Source organism: Eretmochelys imbricata, chromosome 12, assembly GCF_965152235.1.
Source record: "Eretmochelys imbricata isolate rEreImb1 chromosome 12, rEreImb1.hap1, whole genome shotgun sequence".
NCBI classification, from domain to species: Eukaryota; Metazoa; Chordata; order Testudines; family Cheloniidae; genus Eretmochelys; species Eretmochelys imbricata.
The window spans coordinates 40,007,206-40,032,179 of NC_135583.1; the positions used below are offsets into that span (position 1 = coordinate 40,007,206).

The 24,974-nt window shown below is 44.1% G+C and overlaps 1 protein-coding gene across 6 annotated transcripts in view; it reads right to left on the reverse strand.

Annotated features, from left to right (window-relative positions):
• The window catches only part of ANKRD11 (ankyrin repeat domain 11), a 234,416-nt gene that overhangs the window by 62,801 nt on the left and 146,641 nt on the right, over positions 1 to 24,974 (reverse strand). For 5 of the 6 annotated variants that reach the window (XR_013347705.1, XR_013347704.1, XM_077831391.1 and 2 more), the window contains exon 3: positions 1,532 to 1,676. Coding sequence is in view for 3 of the 6 variants with exons in the window: in XM_077831391.1 (XP_077687517.1) it covers positions 1,532 to 1,618 (87 nt within the window). In the remaining 3 variants the exon portion in view is untranslated. Of the gene's footprint in view, positions 1 to 1,531; positions 1,677 to 24,974 lie in introns of those variants that run through there. The other variant, XM_077831394.1, reaches the window with a different exon arrangement.

A 24,974-nucleotide genomic window follows, 5' to 3' on the forward strand; every position in this document is an offset into this window, starting at 1 on the left:
AGGACAGTATCTCCTTGCTACTGGAATGCTGCAAAACTTCTGCAATTGAGCAATGTCTTTGCTAGATTCCACTCTGCAACACTCCCCTGTAATCCCGCAGCCCGTGTTCTAATACTGAGTGGGAAGAGGAGAGCTGGCATTCAGACACTACAGTGATGATCACAGTCTAGGTAGATTAAATAGCATTAGCACTGCCCCAAATGCTGCAGTTACTATGGAAGGGAGAGTCCACTGCAAGTCACTCTTATAAATGCATCAGAAACAACACCATGGGAGCCCCAGTGAGGGAGAGGGATCAGGGAAGGGAGAGGAGAAGACGTGAGGAAAGAAGATCAACAACATGGAAATGTGGAGGGAAAGTTAGTGAGAAAAGGAAGGACAGAGGAAAAGGAGAAACACAGGATGGGAGAACAAGAGGCAACATGGTTTGCTAATGAAGCTCTGATTCACATATCAGGCAGGAGAAGTTCAAACAGCTTCAGAGGTAGGAAATGCTGGGACAAACTGGGTGAGGGGATAGATGGAAAGAGTGGGAAATGTGTGTCTATAGTGGAGTAACAGTTTTCAATATGCATAGGTTTTTAATTTTAGTTAAAAGCAGCTTTTATATACAATTTCTCAACAACAGAAGCTGCCTATAGACTTTATTGTAATCCAGTGAGACACTGCTAAGAACCATCAAAAAGCTGGAGGGCAGGGGATGGAGCTCAGGTATGGGGCAAAATGAGTAGAATTTATGTTGGGAGTGCAGTAGAAAAGAAAAAGCATCCTTAGACTCCCATTTCATTTCAGTAACCTCATCTGCAACTCTTAGCACAGATCAAACCTCAGAAGCCTTAATTAAAATCCAAACAGCAATATTTTCAGCAGAGCTACTGAAATACCCACACCTGATCAACCATTAATTAGAGCGTAACAGACTTCCATGTGTGCTCAGCACAGCTGAGATTCTTACATGGATACTGCATTTGTGGACACACAGACAGTATGCACAAAGAGATACGTTCCTCCCTTACAGACACTCAGACTACTTCTGATTTCAGAGCAGTTATGTGTCCCGGCAATGGTTCTTTAAGACAGGAAACTTTAAAAGTCACAATCATTTTACTGAACACCCTTCCAAAGTGTCACCTACAGCACTGTCTCAAGTCACTACCGTTCAGCTCCAGTACCTCGCAATGGATATTACAGACTCCGGGAGAAATGGGCCAAAGTGAAACACATTGTAAGCTGAGTCCTTATCAGTTGGCATGTCACCACTGTGCCACAGAATCATAGAATATCAGGGTTGGAAGGGACCTCAGGAGGTCATCTAGTCCAACCCCCTGCTCAAAGCAGGACCAATCTCCAACTAAATCATATTGTCTGATTCAGATTCAGCATCATCTGCTGATACAGGGTGCTGGGCAGTCTCTTAGCACAGCAAATACTGGAGTGGCTTATAAATGGCTGGACGCGGCCCAGTCCTGGCCTCTCACCGTGAACCTGCCCTCTCCAAAGTCAGGCGAATATGAAAAAACCAGCATGCTACCTTTTTCCCCGTTTGTTTCTCCACCATGTCGTTGCTGAGAGAGAAATCGTCTGACTGTGGTGTTTTAGAACACCCACCCTTGGGCATCGTTCTGCCTTCCTTACTTGATCTTCATTTATGCTGCCATCGCCTCATCATCAACCGTCTGTTTAGAGAGAAAAATCAGAAGAATTAGAGATTTTATAAAGATCATTAAAAAAGAGAAAATACAGGATAACTGCTGCGCTGGGCTGCCAGGACAGGTACTAGCATCCACGCATCCCACACAAGGCGGGGCCAATCTGCCATGGGCCCCAGATGCAATTTTTAAGGGAGCAAATAGCCACCTGCATTCTAAGAACTGGGCTGCTTCTGAGAGACTATTTAATGTCATTTATCTCGGAGGCCCCAGGGATAGTCATCGTGATGGGCTAGACTCAAACAGAAAGTGATACCCTTACATTTTGGTCTACAGAACTGATCTTAATTCCCACGTGGGGCTTCTCTCAGCTATGGTATCCTCCACCACAGTAAATGAATGCCCCATAGCTTGTAAAGGTGAGCCCTATGGACAGGTATTTTTGGCACTAAGGTAACTATTTGTGCCTATGGAGTTTATCGTCAGTCCTATGAATTTTTCTGGTATTCAAGGGACTAATACATAAAGCAATTAACATGTGGTGAATTACAAAATCTACTTATAAAATGTGCCTTTTGTATTGGCCTGCTTCCATCTCTAGAGAAAAAACAGAGAATGCAAACACAAGGTACAATGTTCCCTGCAAGGTTTTCAGAGAAGCCGCCCCAAGCCAAGCCCTTTCAGTCTCAGCACTGCCATTGTGCCTTGGCCTAGGTACGGCACAATTCAGGAGAATAACAAAGAGCTCTGTTGCCGGTGCCATGTGTTGCCTGGTTACAGAGCTGAAAAGACAACGGACATCTGAAATACACAGAAGTATGTGTTGTAACCGAGATCAGAAACGTGGTCTGGAGCCAGGACAGGCATGGCCTTTTTGTGAAACAAAAATATCTCCTCTCCTGAGGCTAGAGGCTAAAAAGCATCAGCACAACAGTATACTTCAGACTAGCGACCCAAATCGGAGTCCTAAAGCAAAAGTCTTATTGTACTTAGGTTGAAATGACACAAACTTGAGATCATTTGAAAAATCTTCCCCCGGCTAATTGCCACCTGACGGCATAACACATTGTACTATTAACTTTTTGTTATTTTTTAAAGGTACAATTTCAGGAAATTGTCCAGGAACAGAGTCATTCCAGAACGCCATCCCCAGTCTGGGGATTTTGTAGGTGGGGACAAGAGAGAGAACAGAACTGAGGTGGGGGAAAGTAAAACCTCCTACCAATTTTTTGGGTGCCTAAAAAGCCACAGCTTTTAAGGCCCACAACTTGAAATGGTTTGAATCAGAGAGGTGTTTAGTTCCAAGGAGTGGGACTGAAACCCACCAGCTGACTTCATGCAGATGCCTAAATACTCATCAGAGTCATGGCTTCTGTTCTGTCTATGGTGTGTCTGGACCATGAGCCACCAATTCAGCACTTCTGACCAGCATTACATTCTGCTGCAAATATCATCTTCCGAGCCCACCGCTTTGACCCTGTCACTTCTCTCTTGGCATCCGTCCACAGGCTCCCTCTTCTCTACCACATCAGACATAAGCTACCTGTCTTCTCTCTCAAGGCCCTTCACCCCCTGTTCCCACCCGACCTACCAGATCTCATTCAGTATTGAAAGTTCGACTCCTGCCTCTAACAGGCTCATGGTGCTAGCAGCCTCCATTGCCTCCTTGTAAAATTTTCAAAAAATCACATTCATGCTTTCTCTTATGCTGCCTGCAGCTCATGCTCAGGCAAACCTCCCTGTAAACATCTGCAAAACGAACTCCTCCTCCTCCTCCAAATCGCTCCTTATAACTCTCCTCTGCCAGAAAGCCTACAAAAAAAAAACTTGGCAATATTTAGGCTGGTGGTGTGCTAAGACCACCACCTGTCATGCTGACCAAGCTTGTCTCATTTCCTTGTACTCCCCCGTTTGCCCATCTGTGTCCATCTCTTGTCTTATACTTAGACTGGAAGCTCTTTTGGGCAGGGGCTGTCTTTTTGTGCTGTGTCTGTACAGCATGTTGCACAGGGGGCTCTTGTCCTGAGTACTACTGTAATAGAAATAATAATAATGACATTTACTTTAGAAAAATTCTGTGGAACGCTCTTCATTTGTAAACATGTCTGTAAACTATAAACCCTCCCTACTCCACTGACCATAGGCTTTTCACAGTTGTTTTTTCAAACTGATAAAAACGTTTCATGCCCCTTTCATAGCCCCACAGCAGCAGAAGTTAACCACCCAAATGCTATCTATCCATAGATAATGCTGAGACACATCAGTTAACAGAGGTGTTAAAACATGTTTCAGAGAAACAGCCGTGTTAGTCTGTATTCGCAAAAAGAAAAGGAGGACTTGTGGCACCTTAGAGACTAACCAATTTATTTGAGCATAAGCTTTCGTGAGCTACAGATGAAGTGAGCTGTAGCTCACGAAAGCTTATGCTCAAATAAATTGGTTAGTCTCTAAGGTGCCACAAGTACTCCTTTTCTTATAACATAACATGGCTTTCTTCAGAGCAGCCATGTTAGTTTCTGCTCTGCTCTTAACACAGCTGGCTATGGACAAATTATCCATATTTAGGAAATGGAAAAGGGCACCAGAGGTCTCCTTAGCTGTGGCTCCCAGTGAGGATAGCTGTGTAGGGAAGCCCTGTGATGCTGGGTACCAGAGATGCACAGTAAGGACATTTCACCGCTTCTTTCTAAAATGGAGGGAAATGGAATGACACCCCTCACTGCTGTGCTCTCTCTGCGGGGAAACCAGGGAGCAGATCATGCAAAGGAGGCTGAAAAGGCCCTAGAAAGGGTGAGTGGGGAGGAATCCAGCAGATAGGTAACATCAAAACACAGGCAAACTGACATTTCTATTAACATTAAAGTGAAATACACCAAAAAACTTCACCATGCTTTTCGGAGTAGCATGAATATCCAACACGTGGACGTTTCTATAGTCCCACTACGTAGCACTGCAAGGGCATGAAGCCCACAGTGAACATGGGATCTCATATCAAAATGCTGACAAAAAATGACTAGAAGCAGCATCTTAAAAAGGTGAGCTAGCTTTCATCGGGCATTATAGGTTGGAAAGGGTAACTGTTGGGATTCATATAAACCCAGGGTCAAGACTGAGCCAGTCCTTGGTAGTATGACAGACCAGCATTACTGATTTGGTCCCCCCAGATTAGGCAGAATATAAACTTTAATGTTAAAAAAAAAAAAAAAAAAAAGGTTTTGAGCCTTCATGAAGTGGAGAAAACCACACTCACATGACCAGCTGCAGTGATTTCAGGCACTTCTTAGATCCCCAGGACACTGAACTGCAAGACTGTTCCCTACAGACTATTCTCGGGCGTTCTGTCTGGTATCATTGCCACCATTTCCACCTGAAGCAAAGCTCAGTGTAAGTGTCTCTCTCTCACCAACAGAAGCTGGTCCAGTAAAAGCCATTACCTCCCCCACCTTGTCTCACCACTTCCACTGGTAGGTTATTTACAACCTCTCAAATCTCAGTAGCGGAGAGTTTTCTCTGATTTGCCCAGCCTACGTATTCCTTTCTTAATTTCATCCTATTAGTCCTAGTTATAACCCAGTGCTTGAGCTGAGTCCCACTAACAAGGACAAGGAAGCATCTATGAGTGTTGAGGGGGGGAGGAGGGGGAACACTGGGGGTGATGAGTGGGAGGTGAGTAGAGCTCCACCACTCCAGTGCTTGCATGGGGTCACAAGGAGTCCTTTGAGCATGTGGACTTCAACAACAGTATGAACATCCAAGCAACGGAGATTCAAAGGACTTGGTGTCAATGATGAAAATTCAGTTTTAGTCTACATGGCATATTAAACCACCCGGCACACAGAACAGCTTCACTTGTTGTAGTTATATTAATGCATGAACTGGCATGCATGGGATCAGAGCAGCGACACTGTGCCCTATAATACAGACTATGCCAAATTACAAACCAGGTCCAATTTAGGATTCCACTTCAAATGCCTCACTAAAATTGGTTTTTATGGTCATGTGTATGTCAATTTATTCTTGAAAAAATCTGTCCACACTGGCTGTCATTGTGTCTGTTTGTAACCAGGGTATATACCTATTCACGTGGTGCTTGGAAAACCTGTTTAACTGAGAAAAGGCCAGACGGGTGCCAGATTAATTCCGCACCCCTTCTGTTCATCTAGCTGACTCATTACACTTGGAAAGCTGGCTGCCTGTTCGTGTAAACAGAGCACTGGCCTATTTAACAGCTTGGAGGGAGTATTACATTTGCACAACAATTACCAATAATGCTTGCAATCCTCATTTCATTTTTAAGCACAGTTAATAGAAGTCAGAGGGGAGGTACAAATGCCCAATTTGTAAGAGCTACCCCCAAGATAAAAGGAGTGAAGGCCGTTGCTGACATATGCATGCAAGCAGGACCAGCGGAGGGACGTTAGTATTACATACAATTTGGCTCCAATCCCTCCTAATCTGAAAACTGGACAAACCACCCATTCTACTACACTGCTTTAAACTTTACTTCCCTACCAGGAGACAATCATCAACATTTCTATTTTGTAAACAATTAACTAAGCTCCTTGAACCAGATGATTACACTTCTGTTACACAATAAGGAAGTGGGAGACCGAGCGAGCACAACGTAATAAAATCCCCAACACATTTCCAGAACAACAAAAGAAACTGCCTACATGTGGCAGGCAGCCAAGCTACTGGACTCCACCAACCCGGGCTCAAACAAGTGTGTACCAGCCTTTTCAAACTGGTTCCCACAGACACTTGCACATCATTTTTGTATAGTGGTTTCAACGCATCCCCCAGGGAAAGAGGGAAGGGGGAGGGATAAAACTTCCTAAGACTTAGCAAGTCTGTAAATTACAGCTGACTGCTGGGTCATGAAACTGTATTACAGGCCACAGATATCGATGAAGCTGGCTAGGAGACTAAGAAACATCTGAGTGTCCCTCAGGCCTCTGGGTATAAGCACTGTTATTTTTGTCCTCTGCTTTTTCTCCACAGAGATGAAGACAGGGCTTTTCAAACTTTTAATACCACCCACTAAAATAAAAAAATATGTAGCAGCAAACAGCATTTCTGTATCCATTCGCTTCTCTCATGGCCTTCCACCGCTGCTACCGAGCCTGCTGTCTGGCATCATCTGCTTCTTAGCACTGCAGAGCCTTCCTCCACCACACAACCTGATTTATAGGAGGTCAGAACGGTTAAAATGTTGCCAACTGTTTGGCAAGCATCTCTCCCTGCCCCGGCCTAGCACACTGTCATGCTATTCTGCAGCCAGCGGATCCGGAGGGAACCCTGCAGAAATTGAAACATTTGGTGGCCTTATAAGGAACAGATCTGGGTATTTGCCTATGGAGTCCTCCACTAACAAATCCAAACGCCACTACAAAATGAGGCTAGTTTCCATGGGGAGACACCATCCTCTCTCCTCTGTTGGAGGCTCAAGCCAGCCCACAGAATTTTTATTTTCCTCAAGACATGTCAAATCCAAAGCTGCACAACCAATCCCAACATTTCCACGGGTGACCTCAAAATGGGACGGAGCCAAAAAGGAAAAATTAACTGTACTTCCAAAAATGCTCTATTATGAACCAAGTGTTCCCCATCCCTCCTCATTTTAAAACATTTACATTTGAGGAGGCCCAGTTCTTGTTATGGGGTTGGAGGGGAGGGCATGCAAGAGTATGGGACACTCAGAATTACAAGGGCCTCCCTTAAGACAAAATTGGGCTCCCTGTCATCCTTGCTGCGACAGCGATGACAGACTTATTTAGGACTGGCAGAAATGTATCCAGCTGGGCTCTCCGAAAGCATTACTCTGATTTCTCACAGCCACCCAGTATGAAAAAAATGTGCTTTTTTATACAAGGGAAATCTATTTTGTACCTAGAGTTCATCTGCCAATAACAGATATTTATCCACAGTATTTTCTACATCTCTTCCTTTTACAGAGACAACTGTGCTGGCTCTTACACTGGTCACTTGTGACTACATATGACGAGAGGTTGTAGGATATTTTCATGTGCATACTGTACATAGAAAGGATGGGCTGCCAACATTTTATATACATGTGTTTTGATTATTAAATATTGTTTTTAAAGACAAATATTAATAACTGTGCAAATGTCTTTTTAAACATTAAACTCTGAAACAGACTTTAAAGCATTTCTTCCCAAGCACAAAGTGTGGTGAAGCTGCAGTTAAGGCTGACCAGAAACAACATTATCCTTTTACAGAAATAACAATTAAAAAAAATATTACATTTCTGAAAGCCTGGAAAACTACATCTGAGGTTCTACTTACAGACCCCAAACCTCGGAGAGTTAATGTGCATTACATGTAGTGTGAGTTTAATACAGGTGTTTCCAATAACAATTGTGATTCTTCCTCCCCACACTTCATCTTTACTTTATCTTGTATATCCCATAATGTAAAGAACTGGGAGTAGGAGGTTTGTATCTGTGGATGAACTAGATCTATCGAAATGTACATGTATAATTGATGATACAGTTATTCTTGGGGAACAGAAGGATAAAGGAGTTTGAGGTGCAAGTGGTCTTCTCAGCCTTCCTCCCCGTGGAAGGAAAAGGTCTGGGTAGGGACTGTCGAATCGTGGAAGTCAACGAATGGCTACGCAGGTGGTGTCGGAGAGAAGGCTTTGGATTCTTTGACCATGGGATGATGTTCCAAGGAGGAGGAGTGCTAGGCAGAGACGGGCTCCACCTAACGAAGAGAGGGAAGAGCATCTTTGCAAGCAGGCTGGCTAACCTAGTGATGAGGGCTTTAAACTAGGTTCACCAGGGGAAGGACACCAAAGCCCTGAGGTAAGTGGGGAAGTGGGATACTGGGAGGAAGCACGAGCAGGAGCGCGCGAGAGGGCAGGGCTCCTGCCTCATACTGAGAAAGACGGACGATCAGTGAGTTATCTCAACTGCCTACACACAAATGCAAGAAGCCTGGGAAACAAGCAGGGAGAACTGGAAGTCCTGGCACAGTCAAGGAATTATGATGTGATTGGAACAACAGAGACTTGGTGGGATAACTCACGTGACTGGAGTACTGTCATGGATGGATATAAACTGTTCAGGAAGGACAGACAGGGCAGAAAAGGTGGGGGAGTTGTATTGTACGTAAGGGAGAGCTCAAGTATGAAACTGCAGAAAAACCTGAGAGTCTCTGGATTAAGTTTAGAAGTGTGAGCAACAAGGGTGATGTCGTGGTCAGAGTCTGCTATAGACCACCACACCAGGAGGATGAGATGGACGAAGCTTTCTTCCAGCAACTCACGGAAGTTACTAGATCGCAGGCCCTGGTTCTCATGGGAGACTTCAATCACCCTGATGTCTGCTGGGAGAGCAATACAGCGGTGCACAGACAATCCAGGAAGTTTTTGGAAAGCGTAGGCGACAATTTCCTGGTGCAAGTGCTGGAGGAACCAACTAGGGACAGAGCTCTTCTTGACCTGCTGCTCACAAACTGGGAAGAATTAGTAGGGGAAGCTAAAGTGGATGGGAACCTGGGAGGCAGTGACCATGTCGAGTTCAGGATCCTGACACAGGGAAGAAAGGAGAGCAGCAGAATATGGACCCTGGACTTCAGAAAAGCAGACTTTGACTCCCTCAGGGAACTGATGGGCAGGATCCCCTGGGAGAATAACATGAGGGGGAAAGGAGTCCAAGAGAGCTGGCTGTATTTTAAAGAATCCTTATTGAGGTTACAGGGACAAACCATCCTGATGTGTAGGAAGAACAGTAAATATGGCAGGCGACCAGTTTGGCTTAACAGTGAAATCCTTGCTGATCTTAAACACAAAAAAGAAGCTTACAATAAGTGGAAGATTGGACAAATGACCAGGGAAGAGTATAAAAATATTGCTCGGCCATGCAGGAGGGAAATCAGGAAGGCCAAATCACACCTGGAGTTGCAGCTAGCAAGAGACGTTAAGAGTAACAAGAGGGTTTCTTCAGGTATGTTAGCAACAAGAAGAAAGTCAAGGAAAGTGTGGGCCCCTTACTGAATGAGGGAGGCAACCTAGTGACAGAGGATGTGGAAAAGGCGAATGTACTCAATGCTTTTTTTGCCTCTGTCTTCACGAACAAGGTCAGCTCCCAGACTACTGCTCTGGGCAGCACAGCATGGGGAGGAGGTGACCAGCCCTCTGTGGAGAAAGAAGTGGTTCGGGACCATTTAGAAAAGCTGGACGAGCACAAGTCCATGGGGCCAGATGCGCTGCATCCAAGAGTGCTAAAGGAGTTGGAGGATGTGATTGTAGAGCCATTGGCCATTATCTTTGAAAACTCCTGGCGATCGGGGGAAGTCCCGGACAACTGGAAAAAGGCTAATGTAGTGCCCATCTTTAAAAAGGGGAAGAAGGATGATCCTGGGAACTACAGGCCAGTCAGCCTCGCCTCAGTCCCTGGAAAAATCATGGAGCAGGTCCTCAAGGAATCAATTCTGAAGCACTTAGAGGAGAGGAAAGTGATCAGGAACAGTCAGCATGGATTCACCAAGGGCAAGTCATGCCAGACTAATCTAATTGCCTTCGATGACGAGGTAACTGGCTCTGTGGATGAGGGGAAAGCCATGGACGTGTTGTTCCTTGACTTTAGCAAAGTTTTTGACACGGTCTCCCACAGTATTCTTGCCAGCAAGTTAAAGAAGTATGGGCTGGATGAAAGGACTATAAGGTGGATAGAAAGTTGGCTAGATTGTCGGGCTCAATGGATAGTGATCAATGGCTCCATGTCTAGTTGGCAGCCGGTATCAAGTGGAGTGCCCCGAGGGTCGGTCCTGGGGCCGGTTTTGTTCAATATCTTCATAAATGATCAGGAGGATGGTGTGGATTGCACCCTCAGCAAGTTTGCAGATGACACTAAACTGGGAGGAGAGGTAGATACGCTGGAGGGTAGGGATAGGATACAGGGGGCCCTAGACAAATTAGAGGACTGGGCAAAAAGAAATCTGATGAGGTTCATCAAGGACAAGTGCAGAGTCCTGCACTTAGAATGGAAGAATCCCATGCACCGCTACAGACTAGGGACCGAATGGCTTGGCAGCAGTTCTGCAGAAAAGGACCTAGGGGTTACAGTGGACAAGAAGCTGGGTATGAGTCAACAGTTGTTGCCAAGAAGGCCAATGACATTTTGGGACGTATAAGTAGGGGCACTGCCAGAAAATCGAGGGATGTGATCGTTCCCCTCTATTCAACATTGGTGAGGCCTCATCTGGAGTACTGTGTCCAGTACAGTACTCCAGTGTGGGCCCCACACTACAAGAAGGATGTGGAAAAGTTGGAAAGAGTCCAGTGGAGGGCAACAAAAATTATTAGGGGACTGGAACACATGACTTATGAGGAGAGGCTGAGGGAACTGGGATTGTTTAGTCTGCGGAAGAGAAGAATGAGGGGGGATTTGATAGCTGCTTTCAACTACCTGAAAGGGGGTTCCGAAGAGGATGGGTCTAGACTGTTCTCAGTGGTAGCTGATGACAGAACAAGGAGTAATGGTCTCAAGTTGCAGTGGGGGAGGTTTAGGTTGGATATTAGGAAAAACTTTTTCATTAGGAGGGTGGTGAAACACTGGAATGCGTTACCTAGGGAGGGGTGGAATCTCCTTCCTTAGAAGTTTTTAAGATTTGTCAGGGCTTGACAAAGCCCTGGCTGGGATGATTTAGTTGGGGATTGGTCCTGCTTTGAGCAGGGGGTTGGACTAGATGACCTCCTGAAGTCCCTTCCAACCCTGATATTCTATGATTGTATGAACAGAGAATAATTATTGTCCTTTCTGTGCTCTGGTTAGATTCAGGAAGTGGAAAGTCCATCTTTTTCTTGTGTAGTTGTGTGAGGGCATAGGAAGGCAGGAGTGCTTTGAGCTAAGCAATGTAAACACAGGTGCAGTTTAGTTTGAATAATATTATAGCATGTAATCACAAAGATTAAGAATAAGATATTCTAGCATAATGGATACTGATTAAATGAATCTTTGCATTTTTAGAAAATAAAGGTGTCTCTAAGTTTCCAGTTGTTCTGAAAGTGACAGTTAGGGGGTTGCATTAAGGCTGTTTGTGTGACCTTAACTATAGGTTACCAAGCTTTCAACTCCAGCTTAAAGTACTTTTGCCTGGTTCCTTAGGTTTTTTAAAAAAAAAAATATATATATATAACAAATTCCAGAACTGGTCTGAAATCAACAAGATGACATTCAATGTAGTGCAAGGCACTACACTTAGGAAGGAAAAAGCAAAAGCACAACTACAAACTGGGGAATAACTGGCTAGTGGTCGTACTGCTGAAAAGGATCTAGGGTTATAGTGGATCACAAACTGAATATGAGTCAACGTGATGCAACTGCAAAAAACGGCTAATATCATTCCAGGATGCATTAACATGAGTGTCCTATGTAAGACACAGGAGGGAATTGTTCCACTCTACTCAGCACTGGAGAGGCCTCAGCTGGAGTACCGTATCCAATTCTGGGAGCCACGTTTTAGGAAAGATGTGGACAAATTGGAGAGAGCCCAGAGAGCAACAAAACAAACAAAAATGATAAAAGGTTTTGAAAACCTGACCTATGAGGAAATGTTGAAAACTGGGCATGTTTAATCTTGAGAAAAGACGACTGAGAAGGGCTCTGATAAAAGTCTCCAAATAAGTTATGGCTGTTATAAAGAGGACAGTGATCGATTGCTCTCCATGGCCACTGAAGGTACGACAAGAAATAATGGTCTTAATTTGCAGTAAGGGAGATTTAGATTAGATATTAGGAAAAATTTTCTAACTCCAAGGATAGTTAAGTTCTGGAACAGGCTTCCAAGGAAGGCTGTGGAATCCCCATCGTTGGAGGTTTTTAAGAACAGGTTGGATGGACACCTGCCAGTTACGATCTAGGTTTACTTGGTCCTGTCATAGCGCAGGGGGCTGGGCTTGATGACCTCTCAACGTCCCTTCCAGCCTGACATTTCTATGATTCTATATGAGAATCGCTCTGTGACAGAAATCCTGGCAAGGACTCCCCCATTCCTTCTCAGACTGCCTCACTCTGGCCTCATGTGTCTTCCTTCCTCCTATTATCCAGATCAATCCCCGTCCGTCCAAGGTGACTTTTCCTCTCACATTCTTTGCACTCCTACCCCCTTACACACACACTCTTCCTAATGCTTTCATAATTAACATCTGCATCTGGGTTAGTTTCCATGGGGCCATGGAGACTCAATTGAGCCATGTTATTTAGGCATCCCTCCCCCACAATTGCCACTTTCAGAACAACTGGAAACTTAGAGGCACCTTTATTCTCTAACAATGCACAGATCTATTTCTTCAGTATCCATTACGATAGAATATCTTATTCTTATTCTTTGTGATTACACGAAGACCTGATTACAACAGACATCCCCTCAATGAAGTCAAAGGGAGGGTCCAGGACCTTAACAGCACTTTCAAAAGAACCTATCAACTATGCATGTCTTATTATGTATGTGGAAATGGTTATTAGTATTCAGCCATTTCCTCACCACGCTGAGGTTTAATTCAAGTTTTACCCCTATTTATTGGGCATTTTATAAAACTTAAGACACGCTGAAAGGAGAGAGAGAAGCTCAGATTGCCATGCTACTTTGTGTACCTTGCTATGCACACAGGACTTAAGGAATACAATCAAGGTTATGTTAAAAACTTTACATAAATTAAGAAAAGTAAGGCTCCTAGATAGCTCTGTCATGGTAACTTATTGCAATAGCAATCCTTGACAATCAGTTAAATTTAACCACAAAAAAATCCACACAAAAGGTTTGATTGTTATTTTCTACCCTAACACATGTGCACTGGGCATCAGTTTAGTGTCACAGCTGGAAATCTCCAACCATGTAGAACACCCCCCAGAAAAATCCAGGCAGGACCACTCTCACAGTGTATATCACAGCTTAAAATAAAGAGCCCTGATAGTACCCCTTAAAATTACTGGCCATGGTTTTGCCCATATGGTTTCTTGAGCATCCAGTTTTCTCACAATCTCATCACCTCACTTATCTACATGCAGTTGCAACTGGATGATAGTGCTACATTTTTGGACATCACTGGCTGGCTTCTGACTGGCCAAAGTTACAAAATTCCCTTTTGTTACAGTTGGTTCTCTGCTTTGTGCTCCAAGAACAGAATCAGGGGCTATGAGGAAATCTTCAGCATAGCTTGACTGTTACAGGAAGGCTGGGACAGCTTGGGGTCCATCTGCACCACATCTTTTGTCATGCCAGAGGACCTGATTACAACCCCCTCAGTAAGGTTAAAGGAACGGTCCAGGACGTTAACAAAATTGAACTACAGCCTTCAAGAGTGCAAAGCTTTAGCACTGTGTAGATCTCTTCCACACTACAAAATGGAACCATGCTTTAATTGAATAAGAGAACTAGCTTGATACTTGATCTTCCTAACAAGAGTTTTGCAGTTCAGTTAGCGTATTCCCATTCATACTGTGTAACGAGTAAAAGAACCAACCTTCCCTGGTAAAATATATTCCATGGACCGAAAGACATACAATGCCACACAGCTGGTGGATATTCATCAACAACACTATTTTCAAAGAGTCCACACAGTAAATATTCTGAATAAGTTACAGTCAATTAAAGAAAAAGAAAAAATAAGTGACCAGCACTACTATGATTCCTCTCACATGTACCCACAGGTGAATCTGGCTTTGATGAATAGCCATGAAGATTGAAGGCCTCTATTCATGGAATTGCCTGGAAGGGAGCAGGGCAAGCTTTCAGTAGTGTGCAGCTCTGCCTATGTGCTGCGAGCACATTCTGGAGGTCTCTCCTCTAGGAGAGCGGAGAATTCGCCATGCTGGCTGTGTTTTGGCCTCTCTACTGAAACTCAACAAGAATGCATACTAGCATCAACTGTGGTGGTGATTTTGGGGATAGACACTTGTCCACTAGTACTGGACTGAGACCACCATTTTATTTCACAAAGGCAACAATGGATAACAATTCACAGTCTGTTCCAAAACTCACTGAAATCAATGGAAAGAATTCCACTGACTTCAGTACGCTGTGGATGAGGCTCTCAGGTTGAGGGGTGGATTTAAAGGTAGCCTAGATTAGATGTTAAGCTCTACATTTCATTTCACTTGCATCCTTCACTCCCTTAATATGTTTGTGTAAAAAGAGAAAAAGCAGCTATTAAAACAGCAGAAACAGAAGACAGCTTTCTAGTGGTTAAAGCACAGGACTGGGAATCAGGACAACTGAACTCTGTCCCTGGCTCTGCCAGTGACTGGCCCTGAAATCTCTGAACCTCAGCTCACTCATCTGCAAAAGGAGGATAATGCTACCGCTCTTCAGAGGTATTGAGGCTTACCGCTTGTAAAGTGCTTTGAGACCCTCCAAGTAATGAAATTCAGTAATGACAAATGCAAAGTACTTCACTTGGGAAGGAACAATCAGTTGCACACACACAAAATGGGAAATGACTGCCTAGGAAGGAGTACTGCGGAAAGGGATCTGTGGGCCATAGGGGATTGCAAGCTAAATATGAGTCAACCAGTGTGACACTTGCAAAAAAAGCAAACATCATTCTGGGATGCATTAGCAGGAGTGTTGTAAGCAAGACACAAGATATAATTCTGCTCTACTCCGTGCTGATTAGGCCTCAACTGGAGTATTGTGTCCAGTTCTGGGCGCCACATTTCAGAAAAGATGTGGACAAACTGGAGAGAGTCCAAAGAAGAGCAACTAAAATGATTAAAGGGCTAGAAAACACGATCTATGAAAGAAGATTGAAAAAACTGAGTTTGTTTAGTCTGGAGAAGAGAAGACTGAGGGGGGGACATGATAACAGTTTTCAAGTATATAAAAGGTTGTTACAAGGAGAGAGAAAAATTGTTCTCTTTAACCTCTGAGGATAGGACAAAAAGCAATGGGTTTACATTGCAGCAAGGGAGGTTTAGGTTGAACATTAAGAAAAGCTTCCTGTCAGGGTAGTTAAGCACTGGAAAAAGAAAAGGAGTACTTGTGGCACCTTAGAGACTAACCAGTTTATTTGAGCATGAGCTTTCGTGAGCTACAGCTCACTACATCAGATACAGATGTATCTGATGAAGTGAGCTGTAGCTCACGAAAGCTCATGCTCAAATAAACTGGTTAGTCTCTAAGGTGCCACAAGTACTCCTTTTCTTTTTGCGAATACAGACTAACACGGCTGTTACTCTTAAGCACTGGAGTAATTTGCCTAGGGAGGTTGTGGAATCTCCATGGTTGGAGGTTTCTAAGAGCAGGTTGGACAAACACCTGTCAGGGATGGTCTAGATAATACACAGTCCTGCCATGAGTGCAGGGGACTGGACTAGAAGACCACTTGAGGTCCCTTCCAGCCCTGCGATTCTATGATTCTAAATAAAGATTCTATATATATGCAACATATTATAACATTATTTCTCAGTTACTGAGTCTAGACTTAAGGAAAAAGGTATGAAAACCGGTCAGATAAGAAATCCACTTCTTAAGACTGATTGCCACTGGAGAGCCTGTATTCATTTAAAATAATAATTGGGGCTTTCTAAGAACACCCATCTTTCTTTATTTTGTAACATAAAATTCAGTAAGCTGTGGACTGGATCCTCACCATCCCCAGAGTGAATCCAAGTCTGCAACTCACTTTGCTGACACCAAGCAGAGGAAATACAGCTCAAGCAGTTTATGAGTAGCAGAGCCCTGGGTATGAACTCGGCCTTGTATTCGCTTTGATGACTCCTATTGGCATAACAGTGGGTTTTTGTTGGGTTCCGTTTCTGAAATCTCAGTTGTTTTAATAGCAAGTTGCCTGGTTTGCAGGAGAACTCCCCTACTGCCACCTCCTACACACAAGCTAAGATGGGAAGAAAGGGGGTGAAACAAGCAAGGTTGGAGGGAGAGGGGCCGCTGATGCACAGAACTAAGGCTGCTAATGCTACAGTTCTAAAAGAAAAGGAGCACTTGTGGCACCTTAGAGACTAACAAATTTATTTGGGCATAAGCTTTCGTGAGCTACAGCTCACTTCATCGGATGCAGTACTAGGATCCTTGCATTGAGATGCAGAAATACACATTTATTAGCAGCTGTATGACTTCTCTTGAGAGTACAGAACATTAACTGTAGCATTGTTATTCTGATATTTGTGGGGGCTGTGAACTCACATTTTCAAGATGGAAGAACACTTCATGATAGCTCACAGAGGTTACTGAGAATTCTTTGTCCTCCATTTAGTACTGAATACATAAGAAAGAATGAAGGGATATCAGAGATTCAACCCACAGTGTCTCATGGAACTCTGAGTTGCAGCTATTCTGTATACCCTGGGAGCCAAGTGATAGCTCAAGGCCAGTCTCACGTAGTTTCTCAGACATACCTGTATGTACATAGAGGCATCCATATGTTTTATAATCTCCTAAGAAAAGAATTTCCATAAATCAAATTGCATTTACAGAGTCATGGCAGAAAGGACTGACTAAAAGATGTTTGTTTTGCAACTGTGGTTTCTTTCTTGAGCCAATGTTCCTGCAGGTGCACTGCCTTTTCTCCTATACTCCTGATCTGCATACTTTTCATTTTCCTCATTCCTGGCACTAACTGCTTATCACAAGCAGAGCTTGCTAGCTGAACACTATTTTAATAGAAAGTTATTACGTCAGCTCACACAAGTGCCATCTGTTTTTTCCTTAAGGAAAGCTGAGACTCTGAGAGCTACCAGAATGTTATGGATTTGTGCTTCTTATTTTGAGCCACCTGAACATTATAGGCCTCTATAATGGTGTATTTCCACCACAAAAAGCTTCTGTTTAGATTCTGCTCTCCTGGAGGCAAACACAAGGGTGCTCACATTTACATAAAGTACAGTTGCTCAAGCAAACACACTTGTTCACCGTGTGCACTGAACATGCTGGAGTTCCACTGGTATCCCACTACAGTGAGGCAGAGTGGCCTCCCTCCAAACTGAAGAGTGAGGGACTGATACACTCCCGCGGTGAGCAGAGCTAAATCTGCCCCACCCATCTCACCAGAAGTGTGGGGGCAGAACAGAAAGTATAAAAGGAGAGCTCTGAAGCTCAGTTGGGGCTGGACCACAGGAGAGAGCAGACCTCTCTTCCAACGAGCAGAGACCTCTACAGCAGGGGTTCTCAAACTGGGGGTCAGGACCCCTCAGGGGGTCACAAGGTTATTACATGGGGGGGTCATGAGCTGTCAGCCTCCACCCCAAACCCCGCTTTCCCTCCAGCATCTATAATGGTGTTAAATATATAAAAAAATGTTTTTAATTTATAAGGGGGGTTGCACTCAAAGGCTTGCTATGTGAAAGGGGTCATCAGTAAAAAAGTTTGAGAGCCGCTGCTCTACAGGATACCAGACTAGCACCCGAATGGAGCTGGGCCCAGCTGTTGGAGGAGACAGAAGACCCTGAGAAGGGATCTAGTGTTCACTGTCCAGCTGCGAGGCAATGAGACAGAGCCCCGCTCGCTGGAGCACCAACAACTAAGTGGGGTAGGAAGTAGCCAAGGGGAACCAGACCTTGACCCGGTTGGGCTGCCGGGAAGCGAGGCAGCATGGTTCCGTGGTTTCCCTGCTGACCCAGTGGCAGGACTGCCTGTCACTGATGGGGCCTGGGTGGGACCTGGTGGAGTAGGGTGGGCCCGGGTCCCCATACCCCTTCCGCTGACATCCGTCACCCGGGGTGGCTTCAAATTCATTCTAGGCCAAGAGGCCTGCACTAAGGGCTGTGCTCCGTCCCTCTCAGAGGGCCAGAGCTCCCCCCCAGACTGTTAATTGCTGTCTGCTTGAGCCAGGAGGCTGTGGGCTAAAGATTGTTTGTGCTCTGCCCTGTGTAGAGGGCTAGAGCTTCCCCAATAGACTATTGACAAGGTTAAGATTTACTCATGGCTATTTTCAGTAAAAGCCAAGGACAAGTTACAGACAAAAAAAAAAAAAAAAAATTCAGGGAAGTCCATGACCTGTCCCTGGCTTTTACTAAAAATAACAGTGACAAAATGGGACTGACAGGGGATGAGGGCCCAAGCCCTGCTGCGGGGTGGAGGGTTGTCTAGCACCTGCCACCCGTGGCGGCTCAGAGCTGTGGGGTCCCCCTCCTGGGTCATGGCAGCCCAGAGCTCCAGCACCAGCCACTGGGAGCCGCAGGGGCCCCCCACGGCACTAGGAGCTGTGTTGCCAGCAGCTCAAAGTTCTTGGTCCCCCCACAGTGGCTGAGAGGTGTGGGGGGTCCCCCTACAGTGGCTGACAGCTCCAGATCTCCCGCCCTGAGGCCGAAGCAGAAAATGTCACGGAGGTCTCTGGAAGTCATGGAATTTGTGACTTCCGTGACATAATCTTACCCTTAACTATTGATTACTGGCTGCCTGTAGTGAGGTGGAGTGGCCTCCCTCACCATTCAAGAGTGAGGGACTGCTACACCCACATATAAGAATCTAGATTCAAAGTCAGAAATAAGAGGAAGCCAGTTCTATTCTCTCAAGCTTCCCAGTCTCTTGTTTCTTGAGCTATATAAAATACATATAATCCATCTGTATTTCAACAAACAAGGTATGTGACATTTATGGAGTACTGCTCAGCCCTAAAGACCCTCAAAGCATTTCACAAACTAAGCACACCCTGAGAAATGCTCTAAATTTTCAGGTGTCCAAGGATGCCAGAGCAACTGCCACGAGATCTTTCATGTCCATGCATAGAGAACATACAAAGAGCAAGCTCTGTGAAAGCCAGCTACCTCTGGATGAAAAGCCCAGTTAAGCCCAATGGGATTGGAACAAGTAGTTCCAGCAAGTCTGGGTGATTCTAACATAATATTAAGACCACTAAGCTCCAGCAACCAAAAGAAGGTTTTCTCGCCTGCATGGACATGAAAGTGCCTGGGCCATTTGCTCTGGTATCTTTGGGAAAATATTTCCCCTCTCCCTAGTTCTTATGCAATTATTGTGATTGGTGGTCCCCCTCTATCCCTCAGAATTCCCTTGGGTACTGCAGTGCACAGAACAACTTTTGAAATTGTAGAAACTTCACTTGTAGTTAGGTGACAGTTTCTTAAGCACAGACAGACAATATTACAAATGACAAATGTCGTAAGCCTAAAGGTACGGGCCTGGAAGGTGTCTAGAACTGGGAATAAAAAGGACTATGGAACCTGTTTCCTACCACAGCTCATCAGTTTGGTTTTGTTCAAGGTCCACAGTGACTAGAAATTGTTATCCTCAGATTTCAAATGAGCTTGGTGGGTCACAGTCCAGTGCCCTCCCTCTCCCAGCACAACTGGTATTAATTGGCCACATTGTCTGCAGCTCTCAAATAGTGAGGGCAAGGACTTAATAGGGATGGAGCTAAAAATACACTTAACACAGATGACCATGGTGTGCCATTTTCTGGAGTAAATAGAAGAATTCAGTTTTCAAGGGGCATCTTTTACAAGCACCATATTCTATTTTACAGCTTCTCTCCTCTCCCCCCATCCTCAAACATCTTTTCCTCACAAACACACGGTATCCACCAGCCAAGTTCAAGTACAATCAGGGACAATAACTACCCAAATCTAGCTAAGGCCAATTCCTGATCCACCAAAGTTGCAATACATCTTAACAGACCAGACCTCTGGACTATTGCAAGCCCTCTGTCTCTGGAAACACCCACTTACCAGCCAGCGTTCAGTACTTCCAGAAGTGGTGGTGGGGAGATTGGTTGGTGGTTCACATTAAATTGTAATGCCTATATGAAGGACATTCATGTTATGAATATTTTAAATCTAATCCTAACAATATAATTCAGGTCTGTTTGTCTTTTGCTGGGGACAGCACTCGAACAGGGAAGCCTTTTTACAAACACACCACACACCATGGAACAAAAATGGCAAGAAGCCAACGCCAGAAAACAATTGGGAAATAGAAAGAAGATGCTTCTGCCAGTTTCATAATTCTCCGTCGCTGTTCAAATCGGAAGGGGGTGGAGGACGCAGACACTGCAGAACGTCTGCTGCACAGATCTCGGAACTCCAGGACAGCCACACACATGCAGCTGCTCTCAAAATTGGCCCTGCACATTGACAGAACTAATGAAACCACCCTCCCCCTCTCCCCACAAAAAGAAGAGGCCTTGCCTCTTGCATTACTTTAGAAGATAAAATGGCTCTTATATCCCTTGAAACGCTCTGATGGAAACCTTGGAATTTCAATGAGGTTGTTTCATCCCTAAGTATGAGATATAGATCTGTTTGGAGCAGTGTATGTGCCTGCAAGAGAAGTGTACAATGTCGTTCTATTTAACTGGGCTGTGATACAGCAAAAGCTGTTGCTTCTGTCAGGCTTTTGCCTATTGCAACAAACATATTTTAGGGTTTTTCCCCTGGAGCACTAGTTTCTCTAGGAAATCCTCATCCTCCCTTCTTGTCCTGCACTGGTACTCCTAAAAGGGACGGAGTTGCTCTACTTGTAACTTTTACCATTGCTGCTCATTTTGTTGCAGAAGCAGAACAGCTTCTCTCCCTATTGAGTTTATTCTTTTCCATTTCGCAAGAGTGAATGGTGCCTTTCATTTACCTCTACCTGCCTGCCAGCACCATCAGTATCACCAGGCATGAGCATTTCTTTGGGAATTGTACTGGTTCATGATTGTAACAATAAATAAATATAAGCCAGTGAACATTCTCTCCTGGATAGTAGCTCCTCGTCCTAAAACTGTAGGATAAATATACTTTGCAAAGAACTGAACGCGGTTTAATACTTAAATTACAGGTCTCCCCAAGCCTACTCCGTTCTCTATGCCTCCCTCCTCTCTAACCCTACCTCTAAACCACAGTACTTCCAAAGAAGCTGAAGTAGAATAGATACGAAACAGCAATTCATTTATAGACATATGTTCCTGTATAGATGAGAATCGATTTACTGCACATGGTCAATTGCTGAACATGTCAGAAAAAGAAAGATGGAAAGCTAGGTAAAAAAAATGTGTGCCTACATTAGCAGATCACGTTCCTTTGAGCACATAGGCTCGCTCCTTTGGCAAAGAACTAAAACCCCACCTCAGCCTCTGGACCTAGTTAAGCCGGTTGCACACTAGGTCTGTTTCCTCCTTTAATGAACTAGAAGATTTGTTAGAAAGCTGCTGTTTAAACGCTCACTGAAAATCACATGATTGAGGTTAAAAATGCCTAGAACTGCGACTGAGCTGCAAACCACACACATCCCCCCTTTCTGGAAACCTTAAGCTCTGCAGATGTCCTTGTCAATATTTCAGATCAATGCCCCATGGTTTCCCGAAGAGCCAAAGCATCTTCAGAAAGGCAGCACAGACAGGTAAAGGGCAAAACTTCATACAGCCAGCACAGAGAGAAAACAATGGCTGGTTTTTAACATAAAGGCTATAGCTACTTGGAGACCTTTTTCCAGGATTGTATTATTTCTTCTAAATGGCAGAATCAAATGTGGCAAAATGACTATTAGCTACAGAGTTATATTTGGAAGGAGGGAGCTCAAAATAAAGCTAATTATTAACCTCAAATGGAATAAAAAAAAATAAAAGCCATACTAGGTAACCACAGCATCCCTGGAAACAGTCTTAAAAATTGGAAAAAAGAGAAGGAGTTCTTGTGGCACCTTACGGAGGAACAAATTTATCTGAGCATAGCCCACGAAAGCTTATGCTCAAATAAACTGGTTAGTCTTTAAGGTGCCACAAGTACTCCTTTTCTTTTTGCGGATACAGACTAACATGGCTGCTACTTTGAAACCTGTCCTTAAAAAGTGGAGTATGTATTCCAAACTAGACCAAAATAAAACTGGGTACCCAGGCCTAATAAGCCTAAGATAATGATTAGGCTACAGAAAACAACCCTATACCCACAGGCACAACCTAGATTGTTCCGTATGTTTCCAAACTCCAACCCCCTGCACTAGTCTGAAATAGCTGGAACTTGGTAGACTGCTGTAAGTAACAATACAAATGAGCATTCAAATCTCTCTCGTCATATGAGAACTCCCTTAGGAAGCTCTGCCAAACATCACATTTTAAGTCATCCTTATAATATCATAGCAACATTCATATATGACAGCACCTTGCCATGGTCAACACAAGCTGCTGCCTTGCAGTGTTCACAGGACCAAACTGTCCCAAACCATGATACAACCCTGGACTGTGCACTGCTGTCCATGCTAATGAAATGGGAGCACGGGGGGAACCATTCTGCAACCATGTTCCCCCAGACAATGCCTTGGACTGAGGGAGTGGGGAGCACTGGATTTTCTCGCTCCAAGTTGAGCGTTCCAGGTATAGCACCGTTTCTGACTGCATCACTGTTGCTGAACCTCCCCCACATCCTTCAGTGCTTCCAAGCAGGCCTTCCAGTCCTGAGAGCCAGGGTACAGTTAAACTGAAAACAGCCCAAGATCTCCACGGTAAACCAGCCTGTTTTCAATAAGTCAGCCATGATGACACCAGAGACATGAAACTGCTGGAGGATCTGGAACTTGTTACAGAAATCAAAAGGTATAACAGGACTGCTTAAAGCCACACTGCACTTCTCTGAGCTGGACCAAGCCCCTACTCCATTTGCTCCACTTAGCAGAAGCAGCGCTGGGACTTCAGGGTTCTAGTCAGCTGTCTGCATTCTTAAATGACAGCACAAGCACAGTTAAATGCTTCACATTTGAAACTAGGTTTACACTGTGAGCACTTACTGCTAGCTTTGAAGGGGGCATTTCTCATAATTCTGGTACATTACATTTCCCCTATGAGCTCTGTTTACATTTGATAGCAGACTGCTGCCCCAATGCTGGCTGTGTAAACACAGGCCTTGGAAGCTGCCTGGCTTAGTTCAGTATCCTGGCAACTTGGCTGAAGCCAGCTTTACAAACTCACAATGTGTGCAAATTAATTTCATTACCCACTTTTGCGCATCATGAGGAGGGAAAACAAATAACCTGCCTGAAAGTACATTCTGGTAATTATTAACCTGACAGAAGTTAAACCCGTGGGGGTGGGAAGGGAAAAATGGTGGCAGGAGAACATGACAATTTTCTGTTCATGTTTATTATATAGCATTTCACTATTTTTTAAAATATAAAATTCAACCTTGCACTTCACTTAATTTTTTTTTAAAAAAACATTCAGGATTTCTAGTCTGCATGGCTGAATCTACTTGTTCTCTCAGACATTTACAGTAAGTGGAAGGGACCACTCAAATATTCTGTGAACAGCAGGCAGACAAGACCTTCACTTCCATTTGCTTTTCAGTTTGATTTGTTAAATCTCTCACCAGCCCACACATGCACCCCCATTACTTTTGCAGTCTTTACCTTAACCTGAAGAGCTAAATCATGAGATTGAAATCTGAAACCGTCAATGTGCTGTACTAAAGCACCCAAAGAGAAAAAAGCCAGACCAACCACTACATGTATGGTAGAAAGCCAAACAAGTACTCTGCAGCAAAGACAGATATAGTGCATGCACACAGAGTAAAAATACAGAGATCAAATGGAATGGCCAGCTAAGCAATGAAATTGTACAGCAACAGGCATACCAGCTAGCTTGTCTCTGAAGAGATGAGAGCAGCCATGTGGCTTGCAGTATTCATGTAATGGGGCTCTTCTTAGAACACAGGAGCTTATTCAAATGGGCCAATAGATATGTATCACTCCAAATTTCAAATCACAGAAGCAGCTACAGTTTTGGTAGGGCAACTGGAATTACAAAATAAGACACTTTGGGGCAAAAAGTGAACAAGGTATACAGTGGGTGTTTTGATTGCTATTTCACTTTAGATTAAAAATGGCCTACTTTGATGCTACTTTTTGTATTAGTAATTTTTTCACCCATACTAGAGAGCAAAAAACAAAGTTTAAAACCGTGTACTGCAGAAATAATGTAATCTAATGTTGTATGTCTGGATTACAAGATCCATTCCTGTGCCAACACACACAAAAACATGTCCTCGTGAAATGCATACCTACAGAGCTGGAATCAAATTCACACAATTCATCTGATTGTCATGCAATAACCTTATTTCTTTGCAGTCCAGAAGAGTATCTCTTTCCTAGGATATCTATGACATAATGGTTGTGGACTATTTAATGAATTAGTTACTCTACCAAAACAAACAGGTTTAGCACAGTTTTTAGAAGTACAGTCTCTTATATTAAGTGCATCCGGATTAGATTCTTCATTTTTGTTCCTGAGGATTTCTGCCATGGTGGGTGCTGTGGAAACTTGCATTGTAGTGCCCAATTTTTTGGAGTTTGGGCCTAAATCTGGATTGCTGAGTACATCCTAATTTAGCTTTGACATGAAAATTTGAGAGGCTTGTT